The sequence below is a fragment of the Neoarius graeffei genome, chromosome 1 (genome assembly GCF_027579695.1).
Source record: "Neoarius graeffei isolate fNeoGra1 chromosome 1, fNeoGra1.pri, whole genome shotgun sequence".
NCBI lineage: Eukaryota > Metazoa > Chordata > Actinopteri > Siluriformes > Ariidae > Neoarius > Neoarius graeffei.
Genome location: NC_083569.1, coordinates 63,381,482 through 63,397,147, shown reverse-complemented (window position 1 = coordinate 63,397,147; position 15,666 = coordinate 63,381,482). Strand labels below are relative to the sequence as shown.

At 40.5% G+C, this 15,666-nt stretch overlaps 1 protein-coding gene across 1 annotated transcript; it reads right to left on the bottom strand.

The window, feature by feature from the left end:
- Positions 1-804: 804 nt before the first annotated feature.
- Positions 805-14,850, bottom strand: tmem179ba (transmembrane protein 179Ba). The gene is made up of 5 exons (XM_060901598.1): positions 14,717-14,850; positions 5,074-5,264; positions 4,745-4,882; positions 4,541-4,619; positions 805-2,042 (listed from the first exon to the last, which is right to left on the bottom strand). The coding sequence occupies exons 1-5, from the start codon at positions 14,810-14,812 to the stop codon at positions 1,884-1,886; spliced, it is 663 nt and encodes a 220-aa protein (XP_060757581.1). The 5' UTR covers positions 14,813-14,850; the 3' UTR covers positions 805-1,883.
- Between the last annotated feature and the right edge of the window lie 816 nt (positions 14,851-15,666).

Sequence of the window (15,666 nt, the reverse complement as noted above, 5' to 3'; positions counted from 1 at the left end):
TTCTGGGTGAGGCTGAGAACTTTTTGAAGTACCGTCATACCTGCATATGCACACACAGGTGCTGGTAGACACTAAGCATGCTTACAAGGCCTGTGAGAAAGACATGCACTCTCAAGCTATGGAGAGAAAGGAAGGAGAAATTATGGGAACAGAGATTTAGAGTTGATGACACAGAGGCAACAAATATATGTGAATGATCCGAAGCTGACGTAAAGAAAAGCATTAAGTAGTACTTTCACTCTGTAGGCTCCGGGTTCTCATTGCTTTGTTAAAGAAGCTATTTTACTGTGCCACCAAAGTTTGCATGACATTTACATTTGCTCATTCGGCAGACACTTTGGTTCAAAGCAACTTACAGTTGAGACAGCATGTGCAGCTGAGAGTTAAGGGTCTTGCGTCAAGGACAAAACCATGGCAGCTTGACAGTGTTGGGATTTGAATTCCCTATTGATAATAATGCAATACTAGGGACAGTTTATATTTCACCAAAGCCCTAATGAATTCAAACACAATGGAGCAATGCATGTGAATTGTGTTTGATTTCATGCAAATGGAGTTGTAAGACATAATATGAACACTAGCCCTGGCCCTAATCCAAACCTTTCATATGCTTTGAGTCATGTGAATTATTACAGATTCAGAGGTGTGACAGCATGTTGCTTAAACCTTAAAGCTAAGTTATTAAACTATCCCATGATCCAGTGATTCAGTTTCCTTTATTCAGTGATCATATCTGAGATGTCTACACAGGCCTACTTACATAAATAAAATATGTAAATCAGCTTCAAGACATAAAATCAAACATGATTTTTATGTTTTCATTTAATAAAAAATACATGAAGGAAAACTAATAATCCAGATGATATCTTATGCATGTTAGTGCACAATAAATTGCATAGATCAAAAAAGTCAAGAAAGTTTCTTCACATATTTCAGAATACAACTGGACAGAAAAAAAAACAATGATCACAAGGGGGACTGTATTAGTTATAAGTTAATAAACCAGTAAAACAGCTTGTCTTTATGTGTAGGGAAAGCAGGAAAGACATTGTCCTTGACTAATTTAGTGCTGTGGGGCAATGACATGGTTTTGGCAACCAGCATGCAAGTCTTACCGAAATGGATAGATTTATGTCCCCACCAACACACTGTGTGTTTTTACACAATTATGCAAACACATTTCCAAGTTGTATACAATGGGAATATCTCACAAAAAATGAAATGTTCACATTAACAGCATCCTGTTAATCTGAAACCAAGGAAGACTCTCTTTGAATAAAGGTAAATTCTGTGACAGCATAAATATATAGTGGAAAAATAACACTTGTGCTGAACATCTGGACTTTCATGATAAGAACTGATTAAAAACTGACAGCAGGTGGAGCTAATGTTGTATAAATGCACAAAGGACACCAATAAGGCTACCACTGTAAAACACATAAGCCCCAAAGCACTTATTTGTTTCATAATATCTTTCATTGATTTATAATATAATATTACAAACAAGAATGCTTATGGAATTTTAACACATCCTAAAGCTTTTATCAGAGACTGAAGGCAGCAGGTCACATAAAAGTTATCTTTTTACATAAGGAAGTCATTAATCGAGTCAGTTTTGTGCATTTTAATTTGTGTTTAGATCAATATGAATCAGTAAGACCAATCTGGCAACCTCACTCTCTTAGCTGCCAAGCTACTGCTGCCAATTGCTGGTCAGTAACCATGGCAACAAGGCCTTGATACCACTGGGGAACAAAACCACAACCACTGACCGAGGTAGCCAAAACCAGTACTCTGTGTGTGTGTGTGTTTATCTCAATCTGTGATTGGCTCATTGTGTGTTCAATGTGTGCATGCCACAGAGCCTGTGCCATCTTCTGTGTTCAGTTGGGGTGCCCTGGCCTTTTGAAGAAGGGTTCTGTTTCAGAAGGACTGGCTCCTGGGTCCTCTTCCTGAGAGCTGTACTTAGAGCCCCATCTACGCTGGACTACCAGCAGAACAGCGACTATTATCCAACAGAAGAAATTCACCCACACTGCCGTCTGAGCGAGAGAGAGAGAGAGAGAGAGAGAGAGATGATAATGAATTAGTAAAAAATTAAGTTAAAAAAATCATTGTGAAATTTTCACACGTTTATGGTAAAAGGCGGTCAGCCGGGGAGACCGGAGAACAGGCAGTGAAAAGCAAGCAAGGAACAAAAATATGATGCAAAATGAATGACAAATGTAAAAATGACTGATGAACAGCAAATATTTTCTCACACTTGTGTGAAAAACTTTCTGATTTACTGCTGAGTCTGGCAAGAGTGTGAATGTGTGGGTGGCTCAGCGCCACACCTGTGTGAATTCATGAGTTAAATGGGATAAATGACAGTAGATAACAGGATCTGGCCTGTCTGAGGTAAATGCATAACTCTCCACACTATCTACACTATACATGAAGTCTGAATTGTCTTTGCAATAGGAAATAAACCTACAGTTTTTAATAATGCAACTGTGACCCATAAAATAAAGGGAAATGCTTTAATCAGACCAATACTGGTCATGGAATTCCATATTTCCAGTTGAAGGGTTAATTAAAAGCTAGACTGCCTTTCAGATTTTTCAAGTGTAGGTCATAAAAAGAATTTGCCCTGACATCCAATTATTTTTGCTTAGTGGACTGAAAGCTACTGAATTTGAATCACAGACTTCTAATTTTATTTGTTTGTTTTTTTAAATAGAACAATTAATGAATTTAGGGCCACATGGCTCTAAATTCTTTGCTATTTTTTCCTGCTTCACTATGACGCAATACAAGATACAACATCATGCATCACGTGGTGGGCTTTCCCTGTTCACGCAAGGCATTGTGGGATACAAATTTAAAACAGGAGAGAAAAATGGAGGACATGAGTGTACGAATGAAACTTGAAAGACCGACTACAGTAACAGAAAGCGAGAAGAAAAGACGTTATGTTGCAAAGGAAAGGAAACGCAGGACCAAACTAATAAACACTGGCGGTCAGCGAGCACCTCGGTATGATCAGCTGTTCGTTTAGCGACAGAATGATGTAACTGTCAGTGCACAGTCAAAGGTAAACCTGCGCATGCGCACACAGACTTCCTCTGTTTGCCTGGCTGTGTGAAGCGAGCGATTTCATGCACATTATTTGCTCAGGAATCCCCTCAAATGAAATAACTTCCCAGCCACAGAGTGGCCTGATATATTTTTTTAGGTATTACAGAAATAACCATATATCACAATGACCAAATCTGAAAGGGAACTAAATTTCACTGATTTTATGAAATCGAAAGACTGCCTCGCTTTTAAGGATTTCCAGGTTGCCAGTCGCTACAGGGTTAACACAGAGATGAACAACCATTCACACTCACGTCTATGGGCAATTTAGAGTAGCCAGTTGGCCTAATCCATGTCTTTGGACTGTGGGAGGAAAGTGGAGCACCTGGAGGAAAGGCTCCAGTCAGCCGTGAGATTCAAACGCAGAACCTTCTTGCTGTGAGGCAACAGTGGTAACTACAGCACCACCTTGCTGTCCTTATTATTATTATTATTATTATTTTGTTGTTGTTGTTCATTCCTCCATGCCAGTAAAAACAATCACCATATTAAATACACACTGAGCACACCTGAATTCTTAAAGGGCATATTCTGGGCCAATTTCATGTTTTTTTATATGAAAGAATGTCCCTTTACACACTCATCCAGAAGGGTAATTTTGCAGAAGGCCATCTGTCTACAGCAGAAAAAAATAAAATAACAAAACGTGTCTGGAAAAATCCCAAGGGAGTCTGGAGCCAGATTCGTGACGTTACCTGCGGAAGCACCAGCAGGCTGCGAGAGCTTTGCACGGTTTCAGTGCACAGCCTGTGTAGACCAAGCGCTCCCATTTCTCTCTCATTGTCCGGTCTTTTGGAAAACGATGAGTACTAATCCCATCAAGATTGGTGTTGCTACACCCTCCTACGATACATCTGTTAACCATTTTTATAATTACGCGATAACGTTGAAGAAATTTGCAGAAAACCACCAGGTCATTTTCTCATAAACAAACCAGCGCTGACGTAGGATTCAGAGGGAGGCGTCCCGCACGCGACGTCACGAAAATCAGTGTTTGCCGGGAAATCCAAATGCCAACTTTTTTCAGAGGCGGACCAATTCAACTCAAATGGCTTGATTTCAACTGAATTTTTCTGGTATTACGCAAGGTAAAAAAAATTGCACAAAATATGACAGATATTTGACCAAAGTTTAATATAAAATAGGAGAATTACATTGATTTTGCTCCTGAATTTACCCGTGATATGCACTTTAAAGGGAAGGCTGTAAGGCTTTAAAAATCATCAAGGGTTTACACACATGTGGGTATAATCCCCATCAGGATAGAGTTCAGATACAAGATGCATGAAATGGCCAAGTTATTTTGATGCGATGTCGATAAAATTGGCATTCACAGAAGAGGAACAGCACCACTGTAGGAAGTGGCAATACAGTCCAACATTCAGATGGTAAAAGCAGGCGAGATGTCTCTCCAACATACCTCAGCATTGTGTAGCTTGGAGTAGAAACTAGACCCGATCAAAGGGCTTTTCCATGTCTTGCTCTGGGCCTGATCACACCTGTAAACACAAAATCACAGATCCATTACACTGACCAAGAGCAATATTTTTCTGTTCAGATCAAGCACTTTCCTGGCCAATTATAGGCTTTTCAGAAAAAGCTCAAATAACTGTCTTATTCTCACCTGGTTATATTGGGCACTGCACTAAGCACGGATTCGCAAAGTTTGTCTCGACCCACTTTCAGGATGCATCCTGTCACCAGGAGGAAGAAGAGGAAGACTCCACTTACAAGTAATGAGAAATTCATCCATATTTTCTCTCTTAAAGCAGAAGGAGATGCACATGTGAGAAGTGACAAACGATCATACAAGTGGCACGACTAAAACCTTTGCATGTATTACTCAAGAAAGATTTCAGTTAAGAGGATGTCTAAAAGTGAGGCACTGATAATATTTCTGTATATTTTAATGACTCAGATTCGTTATTACCAGGCAACAAATAAACCTCTCACCTTTTGACCTCTCCGTCCACACAACTCGTGTAGACCCAGTACAGGGTGGTGGAGAAGCAGAAGACAGCTATGCACACAGAGATGCCTGACACAAAGTAACAGAGAGAGGGAGCGCTGTACCAGCTCACATCAATTTCTGAAATGTTGAAGCGCACAGAGCCGTACAGCAAGCACTTCCCTGAAAAATCACCCTGTGTGCAGTAAAAAAAAAAAAAAATTCCCATGAGAATTATAGTTATTGTGTTGTAGTCAAGACCACCAAGTCATGACCAGGACCAGAGTGTTTCAAGACCAAGACCAGACCACGACTTTGAAGGGTTGAGACCAAATCAAGATCAAGTCAAGGCGAGACCGAGTCAAGACCAGGACCAGACCAGTGAGAGTCCCACACTGCTTAACACACTTATAAAATGTGGAACATACAAACCATAGGCACTTCTCAAATTTTATTACAGAAGAGTTGGCTGATATATCCTCAAGTTCCTAGACAGTCACAGCTTCTTCTCCTGTCTCCTGCATTCACTTTCTTGGAGTGCGTGACAGGCACAGGGCAGGGAAGGGTGACAATTGTTTACAGTAACAAAATGTTCAAATTAGCAGTGAGTTACATTATTATGTCTGCGTAATAGGGCCATTGTAGGTAAAAAATAAAAAAGAGCTGGCTGAGGAGGTAATATTCCTAAAAGAACAGAATTTATGAGATTAAATTAAAAAATGTACAAGAAAAAATTCAAGAAAATTCTGAGATTAAAAAGTCACAAATTAAAAAAAAAAACTATGTATGCTTTATACATTAATTTCCTGTTGCATTCAGGAAGCCCAACAATCAATCACATGCTTCCTGGCTGCAGTGCATTCTGAGAAATGTAGTTGAAAATCGAGTTGCATTTTAGTCTTTTATATAGCACGATTGAGGAGGAAAGAATGCATTTCCTATAACTACTTGGCTCAGTCGTGGCATCTGTGATGTGATGACATTGATCCAACCTTAAATAGTGAAGCAATCTGGTTCCTTGGTCAAAAAAACAAACACTAGAGTGGCGTCTACAATTATCGACAGTCTATAATTATCGGCATCTTTTCAGATTTACCAATAAAAAACAATTTCACAAAGGTGATCTTCAGTTACAACAGTTATTATTGGCTAATTAATCAACCGGAAGACCCCCCTCGCCCTTTGATCTTGTCAACTGATGACAGCTCGTTACCTGAGATGGAATTTTTTTTAGCACGATCAGCAATTTGAGGAAAACCCGGACGTTATCATCACAGGTAAGCATGGTGGAAAGATCATGGACATGTTTTTACTGATCAAATTCACCGATATTTCATGAGCTGCTTGTTGAAACCTACTTTGTTTCTTACTCTTTCATTTGACAGTTGCCATTTTGTATCTAAACGCGCATTTGAAAAGTCACATGAGGTGTTGATAATAGTGATGAATTTCACCAGTGTCCACCATTATCGACACCCTGTGGAATTACATGACATTTACAACTGTTATGGATCGATCTTTGTGTAACATTGTTGAAGTAGATGAAGTATTTAAAAAAATTAAAGTGCTGTGATTTATAATATTTTTTTCTGATTCATAACAGTATGGAATGTTTATAGAGTATTTGGAATCCTATTGCAATAAATAGAATTAGACCAAAATTAAATTCCTACATATAAAATAATTACATGCCTGAAATATTCAGATTTTTCTATTCCATTCAGAAAATTTTTTTTTGTAGTTTGTTGTAAATATCTACCACATATTACAATATCAGGAGACATTTTATATTTTGGTTCGAGGAATGACATGCGACCTTTGAGCTGGATTTTTATGTGGTTATAATGTCAATTACCTGCTGACATTTACTGGTAAAACTACAAAACTAGAAATGAATACAAACAACAATTAATGATTAACAAAATGTGATCTATGAAAATACATAGAAAGTGGAACAAGAAGATTTTCTGACACAGGTTAAACATTATCAGTTCATTTGTTTACAAACATTAGAATTACTTCCTCATTTATGTACGCACAGATATCGATATATTTCTGTAAAAGATATTTTGTACTAAATATAAGTCTATGTAAAACAAATTTTAAATAAAAACTGTTTTTTTAACTTAGTATTTTGAATTTGAATTTTTGAATTTTATTTTTATTTCGAACATGTATAAAAAATGTATGTAACTATTTGTACATACAAAAGAAAGAAAATGAGAAATAAAAAAAATAAATAAAACATAAAGAGCTAAGACATTACAAAACACCACACATTGTTCGAAAAAGGAGTGGGAAGAAGTACAATGCTTTTTAAATTTCCCACCCCTTTTTAACTACCCCGAAATCCAAACTACATTAATACACCTATAAAAATATATACCATATATACACTTCATGAATATCTATATAAATATATAATTACAAAAATAAATATATACTACATACCATATATATATATATATATATATATATATATATATATATATATATATATATATACACACTTCATAAATATCTATATAAATATTTAATTACAAAAATAAATATATACTACATACCATATATACACTTCATAAATATCTATATAAATATATCATGACAAAAATAAATATCTACTACATACCTATCCCTATAAATATGAATATATAAACTATCCCCATAAATAAATATATACCATATATACCATATACTAAGTTAGTTCTAATATAACAATCAACCCTATTCTATTTATCCCTCATCATCCTCCATTAACACACTTCCTCTTCTATATACTTGTTTAAAAATATTTTTTGTACCTTTTTTTAAACAGATTTATATAACAGATTTATATAGTACCACATACTGATTATTTTTTTTATAAACAATCATCTGAATGTTGATAACTGTGGACAAAGGTGTCAATACTTGTGGAATGGTGTCACGTGATCTGATACGCGAAGTAATCGGGAATCAACTTGTTTTTTTCCAGTGGAAGATTGAATAACTATTCATGCACAATTTTCATATTCAAAGTCTTTTCTACTTTTGCAATGCCCAAAAGATTGTTAAGATGTCGACAATTGTAGCCGCTGCTCTATTTTCCTAAGCATTTTTCTTGCAAATTTGTGATTCTTTAACCTCTTGCAAATTTATTATTTATAATCTCAGCCAATATTCAAGTTTTTTACTTCTCTGAATTTTATGTCAGAAATTCTGATTTTTTTTCTCAGAATTTCTTTATTAGCCTACAACAGTTGTATGTTATTGGATGCATTTGAAGCAGGAAGTTTTACATCCAATCAGTTCACAAAGAAATCAGAAAATGCACAGGCAATATAGTGAAATCCCCAGAGTTGTGATCTTGACTGGACTTGAAATAAAATCTCGATTCCTCTGTGTCTGAGACCGAGACAAGACCAAGGCCTTCAAAAAGTGAGCTCAAGGCTGGTCTTGAAACCAAGTCCAATCTCAAGTACTACAACACTAGTGCTAATCACTGCACCACTGTGCCACCTAATTAATGCATTTTAATAAGAAAGTACACAATAATATCCATCCATCCATTATCTGTAGCCGCTTATCCTGTTCTACAGGGTCGCAGGCAAGCTGGAGCCTATCCCAGCTGACTATGGGCGAAAGGCGGGGTACACCCTGCACAAGTCGCCAGGTCATCGCAGGGCTGACACATAGACACAGACAACCATTCACACTCACATTCACACCTACGGTCAATTTAGAGTCACCAGTTAACCTAACCTGCATGTCTTTGGACTGTGGGGGAAACCGGAGCACCCAGAGGAAACCCACGCGGACACGGGGAGAACATGCAAACTCCACACAGAAAGGCCCACGCCGGCCACTGGGCTCGAACCCAGGACATTCTTGCTGTGATGCGACAGTGCTAACCACTACACCACCATACTGCCCTACACAATAATAATAATAATAATAATAATAGGGCGGCACGGTGGTGTAGTAGTTAGCGCTGTCGCCTCACAGCAAGAAGGTCCGGGTTCAAGCCCCGTGGCCGGCGAGGGCCTTTCTGTGTGGAGTTTGCATGTTCTCCCCGTGTCCGCGTGGGTTTCCTCTGGGTGCTCCGGTTTCCCCCACAGTCCAAAGACATGCAGGTTAGGTTAACTGGTGACTCTAAATTGACCGTAGGTGTGAATGTGAGTGTGAATGGTTGTCTGTGTCTATGTGTCAGCCCTGTGATGACCTGGCGACTTGTCCAGGGTGTACCCCTCCTTTCGCCCGTAGTCAGCTGGGATAGGCTCCAGCTTGCCTGCGACCCTGTAGAACAGGATAAAGCGGCTAGAGATAATGAGATGAGATGAGATATCCCAGTTACTTCTCATCTCATCTCATTATCTCTAGCCGCTTTATCCTTCTACAGGGTCGCAGGCAAGCTGGAGCCTATCCCAGCTGACTACGGGCGAAAGGCGGGGTACACCCTGGACAAGTCGCCAGGTCATCACAGGGCTGACACATAGACACAGACAACCATTCACACTCACATTCACACCTACGGTCAATTTAGAGTCACCAGTTAACCTAACCTGCATGTCTTTGGACTGTGGGGGAAACCGGAGCACCCGGAGGAAACCCACGCGGACAACATGCAAACTCCGCACAGAAAGGCCCATGCCGGCCACTGGGCTCGAACCCAGGACCTTCTTGCTGTGATGCGACAGTGCTAACCACTACACCACCGTACCGCCCTACACAATAATAATAATAATAATAATAATAGGGCGGCACGGTAGTGTAGTAGTTAGCGCTGTCGCCTCACAGCAAGAAGGTCCGGGTTCGAGCCCCGTGGCCGGCGAGGTCCTTTCTGTGTGGAGTTTGCATGTTTTCCCCGTGTCCGCGTGGGTTTCCTCCGGGTGCTCCGGTTTCCCCCACAGTCCAAAGACATGCAGGTTAGGTTAACTGGTGACTCTAAATTGACCGTAGGTGTGAATGTGAGTGTGAATGGTTGTCTGTGTCTATGTGTCAGCCCTGCGATGACCTGGCGACTTGTCCAGGGTGTACCCCGCCTTTCGCCCGTAGTCAGCTGGGATAGGCTCCAGCTTGCCTGTGACCCTGTAGAACAGGATAAAGCGGCTAGAGATAATGAGATGAGATGAGATTAATAATAATAATAATCTTCTTCTTTTGGCTGCTCCCGATTAGGGGTCGCCACAGTGGATCTTTCGTCTCCATTGCTCCGTCTTCCGCATCCTTCTCTACCACACCTGCCACTTTCATGTCCTCTCTCACTACGTCCATGTACAACCCCGATTCCAAAAAAGTTGGGACAAAGTACAAATTGTCAATAAAAACGGAATGCAATGATGTGGAAGTTTCAAAATTCCATATTTTATTCAGAATAGAACATAGATGACATATCACATGTTTAAACTGAGAAAATGTATCATTTAAAGAGAAAAATTAGGTGATTTTAAATTTCATGACAACAACACATCTCAAAGAAGTTGGGACAAGGCCATGTTTACCACTGTGAGACATCCCCTTTTCTCTTTACAACAGTCTGTAAATGTCTGGGGACTGAGGAGACAAGTTGCTCAAGTTTAGGGATAGGAATGTTAACCCATTCTTGTCTAATGTAGGATTCTAGTTGCTCAGCTGTCTTAGGTCTTTTTTGTCATATCTTCCGTTTTATGATGTGCCAAATGTTTTCTATGGGTGAAAGATCTGGACTGCAGGCTGGCCAGTTCAGTACCCGGACCCTTCTTCTACGCAGCCATGATGCTGTAATTGATGCAGTATGTGGTTTGGCATCGTCATGTTGGAAAATGCAAGGTCTTCCTTGAAAGAGACGTCGTCTGGATGGGAGCATATGTTGCTCTAGAACCTGGATATACCTTTCAGCATTGATGCTGTCTTTCCAGATGTGTAAGCTGCCCATGCCACACGCACTAATGCAACCCCATACCATCAGAGATGCAGGCTTCTGAACTGAGCGCTGATAACAACTTGGGTCGTCCTTCTCCTCTTTAGTCCGAATGACACGGCGTCCCTGATTTCCATAAAGAACTTCAAATTTTGATTCGTCTGACCACAGAACAGTTTTCCACTTTGCCACAGTCCATTTTAAATGAGCCTTGGCCCAGAGAAGACGTCTGCGCTTCTGGATCATGTTTAGATACGGCTTCTTCTTTGAACTATAGAGTTTTAGCTGGCAACGGCAAATGGCACAGTGAATTGTGTTCACAGAAAATGTTCTCTAGAAATATTCCTGAGCCCATTTTGTGATTTCCAATACAGAAGCATGCCTGTATGTGATGCAGTGCCGTCTAAGGGCCCGAAGATCACGGGCACCCAGTATGGTTTTCCGGCCTTACGTACAGAGATTCTTCCAGATTCTCTGAATCTTTTGATGATATTATGCACTGTAGATGATGATATGTTCAAACTCTTTGCAATTTTACACTGTCGAACTCCTTTCTGATATTGATCCGCTATTTGTCGGCGCAGGATTAGGGGGATTGGTGATCCTCTTCCCATCTTTATTTCTGAGAGCCGCTGCCACTCCAAGATGCTCTTTTTATACCCAGTCATGTTATTGACCTATTGCCAATTGACCTAATGAGTTGCAGTTTGGTCCTCCAGCTGTTCCTTTTTTGTACCTTTAACTTTTCCAGCCTCTTATTGCCCCTGTCCCAACTTTTTTGAGATGTGTTGCTGTCATGAAATTTCAAAATGTCTCACTTTCGACATTTGATATGTTGTCTATGTTCTATTGTGAATACAATATCAGTTTTTGAGATTTGTAAATTACTGCATTCCATTTTTATTTACAATTTGTACTTTGTCCCAGCTTTTTTGGGATCGGGGTTGTATCTCCTCTTTAGCCTTCCTCGTTTCCATTTGCCTGGCAGCTCCATCCTCAACATTCTCCTTCCAACATGCTCTGCATCTCTTCTCAGGATGTGCCCATACCATCTCAGTCTCATCTCTCTTAGCTTAATTCCCAAGCTCTCCACATGTGCTGTCCCTCTGATGTGCTCGTTCCTTATCCTGTCCAACCTCAACATCCTCAACTCCGCCACCTCCAACTTCGCCTCCTGTCTCTTCGTTAAGGGTACAGTCTCCAATCCAGACGTCACAGCTGGTCTCACTACTGTCTTATACAGTGGTGCTTGAAAGTTTGTGAACCCTTTAGAATTTTCTATATTTCTGCATAAACATGACCTAAAACATCAACAGATTTTCACACAAGTCCTAAAAGTAGATAAAGAGAACCCAGTTAAACAAATGAGACAAAAATATTATACTTGGTCATTTATTTATTGAGGAAAATGATCCAATATTACATATATGTGAGTGGCAAAAGTATGTGAACCTCTAGGATTAGCAATTAATTTGAAGGTGAAATTAGAGTCAGGTGTTTTCAATCAATGGGATGACAATCAGGTGTGAGTGGGCACCCTGTTTTATTTAAAGAACAGGGATCTATCAAAGTCTGATCTTCACAACACATGTTTGTGGAAGTGTATCATGGCACAAAGAAAGGAGATTTATGAGGACCTCAGAAAAAGCATTGTTGATGCTCATCAGGCTGGAAAAGGTGAAAAAAACATCTCTAAAGAGTTTGGACTCCACCAATCCACAGTCAGACAGACTGTGTACAAATGGAGGAAATTCAAGACCATTGTTACCCTCCCCAGGAGTGGTCGACCAAGAAAGATCACTCCAAGAGCAAGGCATCTAATAGTCGCCGAGTTCACAAAGGACCCCAGGGTAACTTCTAAGCAACTGAAGGCCTCTCTCACATTGGCTAATGTTAATGTTCATGAGTCCACCATCAGGAGAACACTGAACAACAATGGTGTGCATGGCAGAGCTGCAAGGAGAAAGCCATTGCTCTCCAAAAAGAATATTGCTGCTCATCTGCAGTTTGCTAAAGATCACGTGGACAATCCAGAAGGCTATTGGAAAAATGTTTTGTGGATGGATGAGACAAAAATAGAACATTTTGGTTTAAATGAGAAGCCTTATGTTTGGAGAAAGGAAAACACTGCATTCCAGCATAAGAACCTTATGCCATCTGTGAAACATGGTGGTGGTAGTATCATGGTTTGGACTTGATTTGCTGCATCTGGTCCAGGACGGCTTGCCATCATTGATGGAACAATAAATTCTGAATTATAACTGCGAATTCTCAAGGAAAATGTCAGGACATCTGTCCATGAACTGAATCTCAAGAGAAGGTGGGTCATGCAGCAAGACAACGACCCTAAGCACACAAGTCGTTCTACCAAAGAATGGTTAAAGAAGAATAAAGTAAATGTTTTGGAATGGCCAAGTCAAAGTCCTCACCTTAATCCAATGGAAATGTTGTGGAAGGACCTAACGTGAGCAGTTCATGTGAGGAAACCCACCAACATCCCAGAGTTGAAGCTGTTCTGTACAGAGGAATGGGCTAAAATTCCTCCAAGCCGGTGTGCAGGACTGATCAACAGTTACCGGAAACGTTTAGTTGCAGTTATTGCTGCACAAGGGGGTCACACCAGATACTGAAAGCAAAGGTTCACATACTTTTGCCACTCACAGATATGTAATATTGGATCATTTTCTTCAATAAATAAATGACCAAGTATAATATTTTTTGTCTCATTTGTTTAACTGGGTTCTCTTTATCTACTTTTGGGGCTTGTGTGAAAATCTGATGATGTTTTAGGTCATATTTATGCAGAAATACAGAAAATTCTAAAGGGTTCACAAACTTTCAAGCACCACTGTACATCTTACCTTTCACTTTTGCTGGGACTTTCCTATCACAAATGACTCCCGAAATCCTTCTCCAACTGCTCCACCCTGCCTGCACTCTCTTTCTCACCTCACTATCGCAGCCCCCATTTTCCTGCACAGTTCACCCCAGGTACAGTTAGTGTAATAATAATAATAAACAAGTTTTAATTTTGATTTCAGGTTGTTTTCATTACATAAAGCCATTGTCCTGTATGCAGGGGAGTCCTCTGTAATGACTTGACAATTTGAAAGGGAAATCTCACACACTTCTCTTTTTACTCATCTGATGTCAGTCACTTTTCACACAACCAAAACGACAGTTGGTCACGTGACCAGGTCAAGAGGCGGAAGAAGGGAAATGAGACACTGCTGCTGTCTCTGCTCTGAGTCGCTTCCTGGTGATCGCCACACTGTTCACATGATTTATCATTTTCTGTTCGCACTCCCTACATGCACTGTGTAACCTGCCCGTGTTAAAGCCTGATCCTCTTACACTGACTTTAAAGCAGCCAACACGCCTCAACTGCTTCACCAGTCACATGGCGCACGCGGACAGGCTCACGCGCCCGGGGTTTGTTTTGAGCGCAGCAGCGGCGCAGGACTGCGGCACTCACACAGCACACACAGCACACAAAACACACCGGACAGAAGTATCGAAAGGGTGGGAAAGTTTCTTAACTAGTCTAACACCAGCATACTGCAGGATAAAAGTGTGAGTGAGCAACAGAAAGTGTGACTACATTTTGTCTTTGAAGTTCATCAGGAGAGTTTTGTTGCTAACTTTAGTTTTGCTTCAGACTGACAGAGGCACCGTGAGATTCACAACGCCTTTATATTTAGGGGAAAAGCAGGTATAGCCTCTATATACACCGATAAAAGTAGCGATTTTAAAGCGCTGTTTGTTTTTACCTGAGAGAGAGTGAGAGAGGCGGCGGTGAGAATCCCGCAGATGAAACAACAGGCGGAGAGCGCGAGCTCCAGCACCAGCAACCGCGGGAACGCCATCACGAGTCACGAGTGCAGGGACCGCGCGCTCCACACACACACACCCCATAACACACACACACACACACCATAACACACACACACACACACACACACACCCCATAACACACACATACCATAACACACACAAACACACCATCCACACCATAAACACACACACACACACACACACCATCCACACCATAACACACACAAACACCATCCACACCATAAACACACACACACACACACCATAAAACACACACAGACCATCCACACCATAAAACACACACATCATAACACACATCATCCACACCATAAAACACACACACACACACACCATAAAACACACACAGACCATCCACACCATAAAACACACACATCATAACACACATCATCCACACCATAAAACACACACACACCCCATAACACACACACACACACACACCATCCACACCATAAAACACACACACACACACCCCATAACACACACACCATAACACACACCATCCACACCATAAAACACACACACACACACACACCATCCACACCATAACACACACCATAAAACACACACACACACACCATAACACACACCATAAAAAACACACACACACACACACACACACACCATCCACACCATAAAACACACACATCATAACACACATCATCCACACCATAAAACACACACACACCCCATAACACACACACACACACACACCATCCACACCATAAAACACACACACACACCCCATAACACACACACCATAACACACACCATCCACACCATAAAACACACACCATCCACACCATAACACACACCATAAAACACACACACACACACCATAACACACACCATAAAAAACACACACACA

Bases quoted from the DNA above. Each gene is read 5' to 3' on its own strand.
- tmem179ba (XM_060901598.1), bottom strand. From the start codon at position 14,812: ATGGCGTTCCCGCGGTTGCTGGTGCTGGAGCTCGCGCTCTCCGCCTGT. The intron at 5,265-14,716 runs GTAAAAACAAAC...TACTGCACACAG, and splicing joins CCTCTCTCACTCTCTCTCAG to GGTGATTTTTCAGGGAAGTG. The intron at 2,043-4,540 runs GTATGTTGGAGA...TCTCTCGCTCAG, and splicing joins CCAAGCTACACAATGCTGAG to ACGGCAGTGTGGGTGAATTT.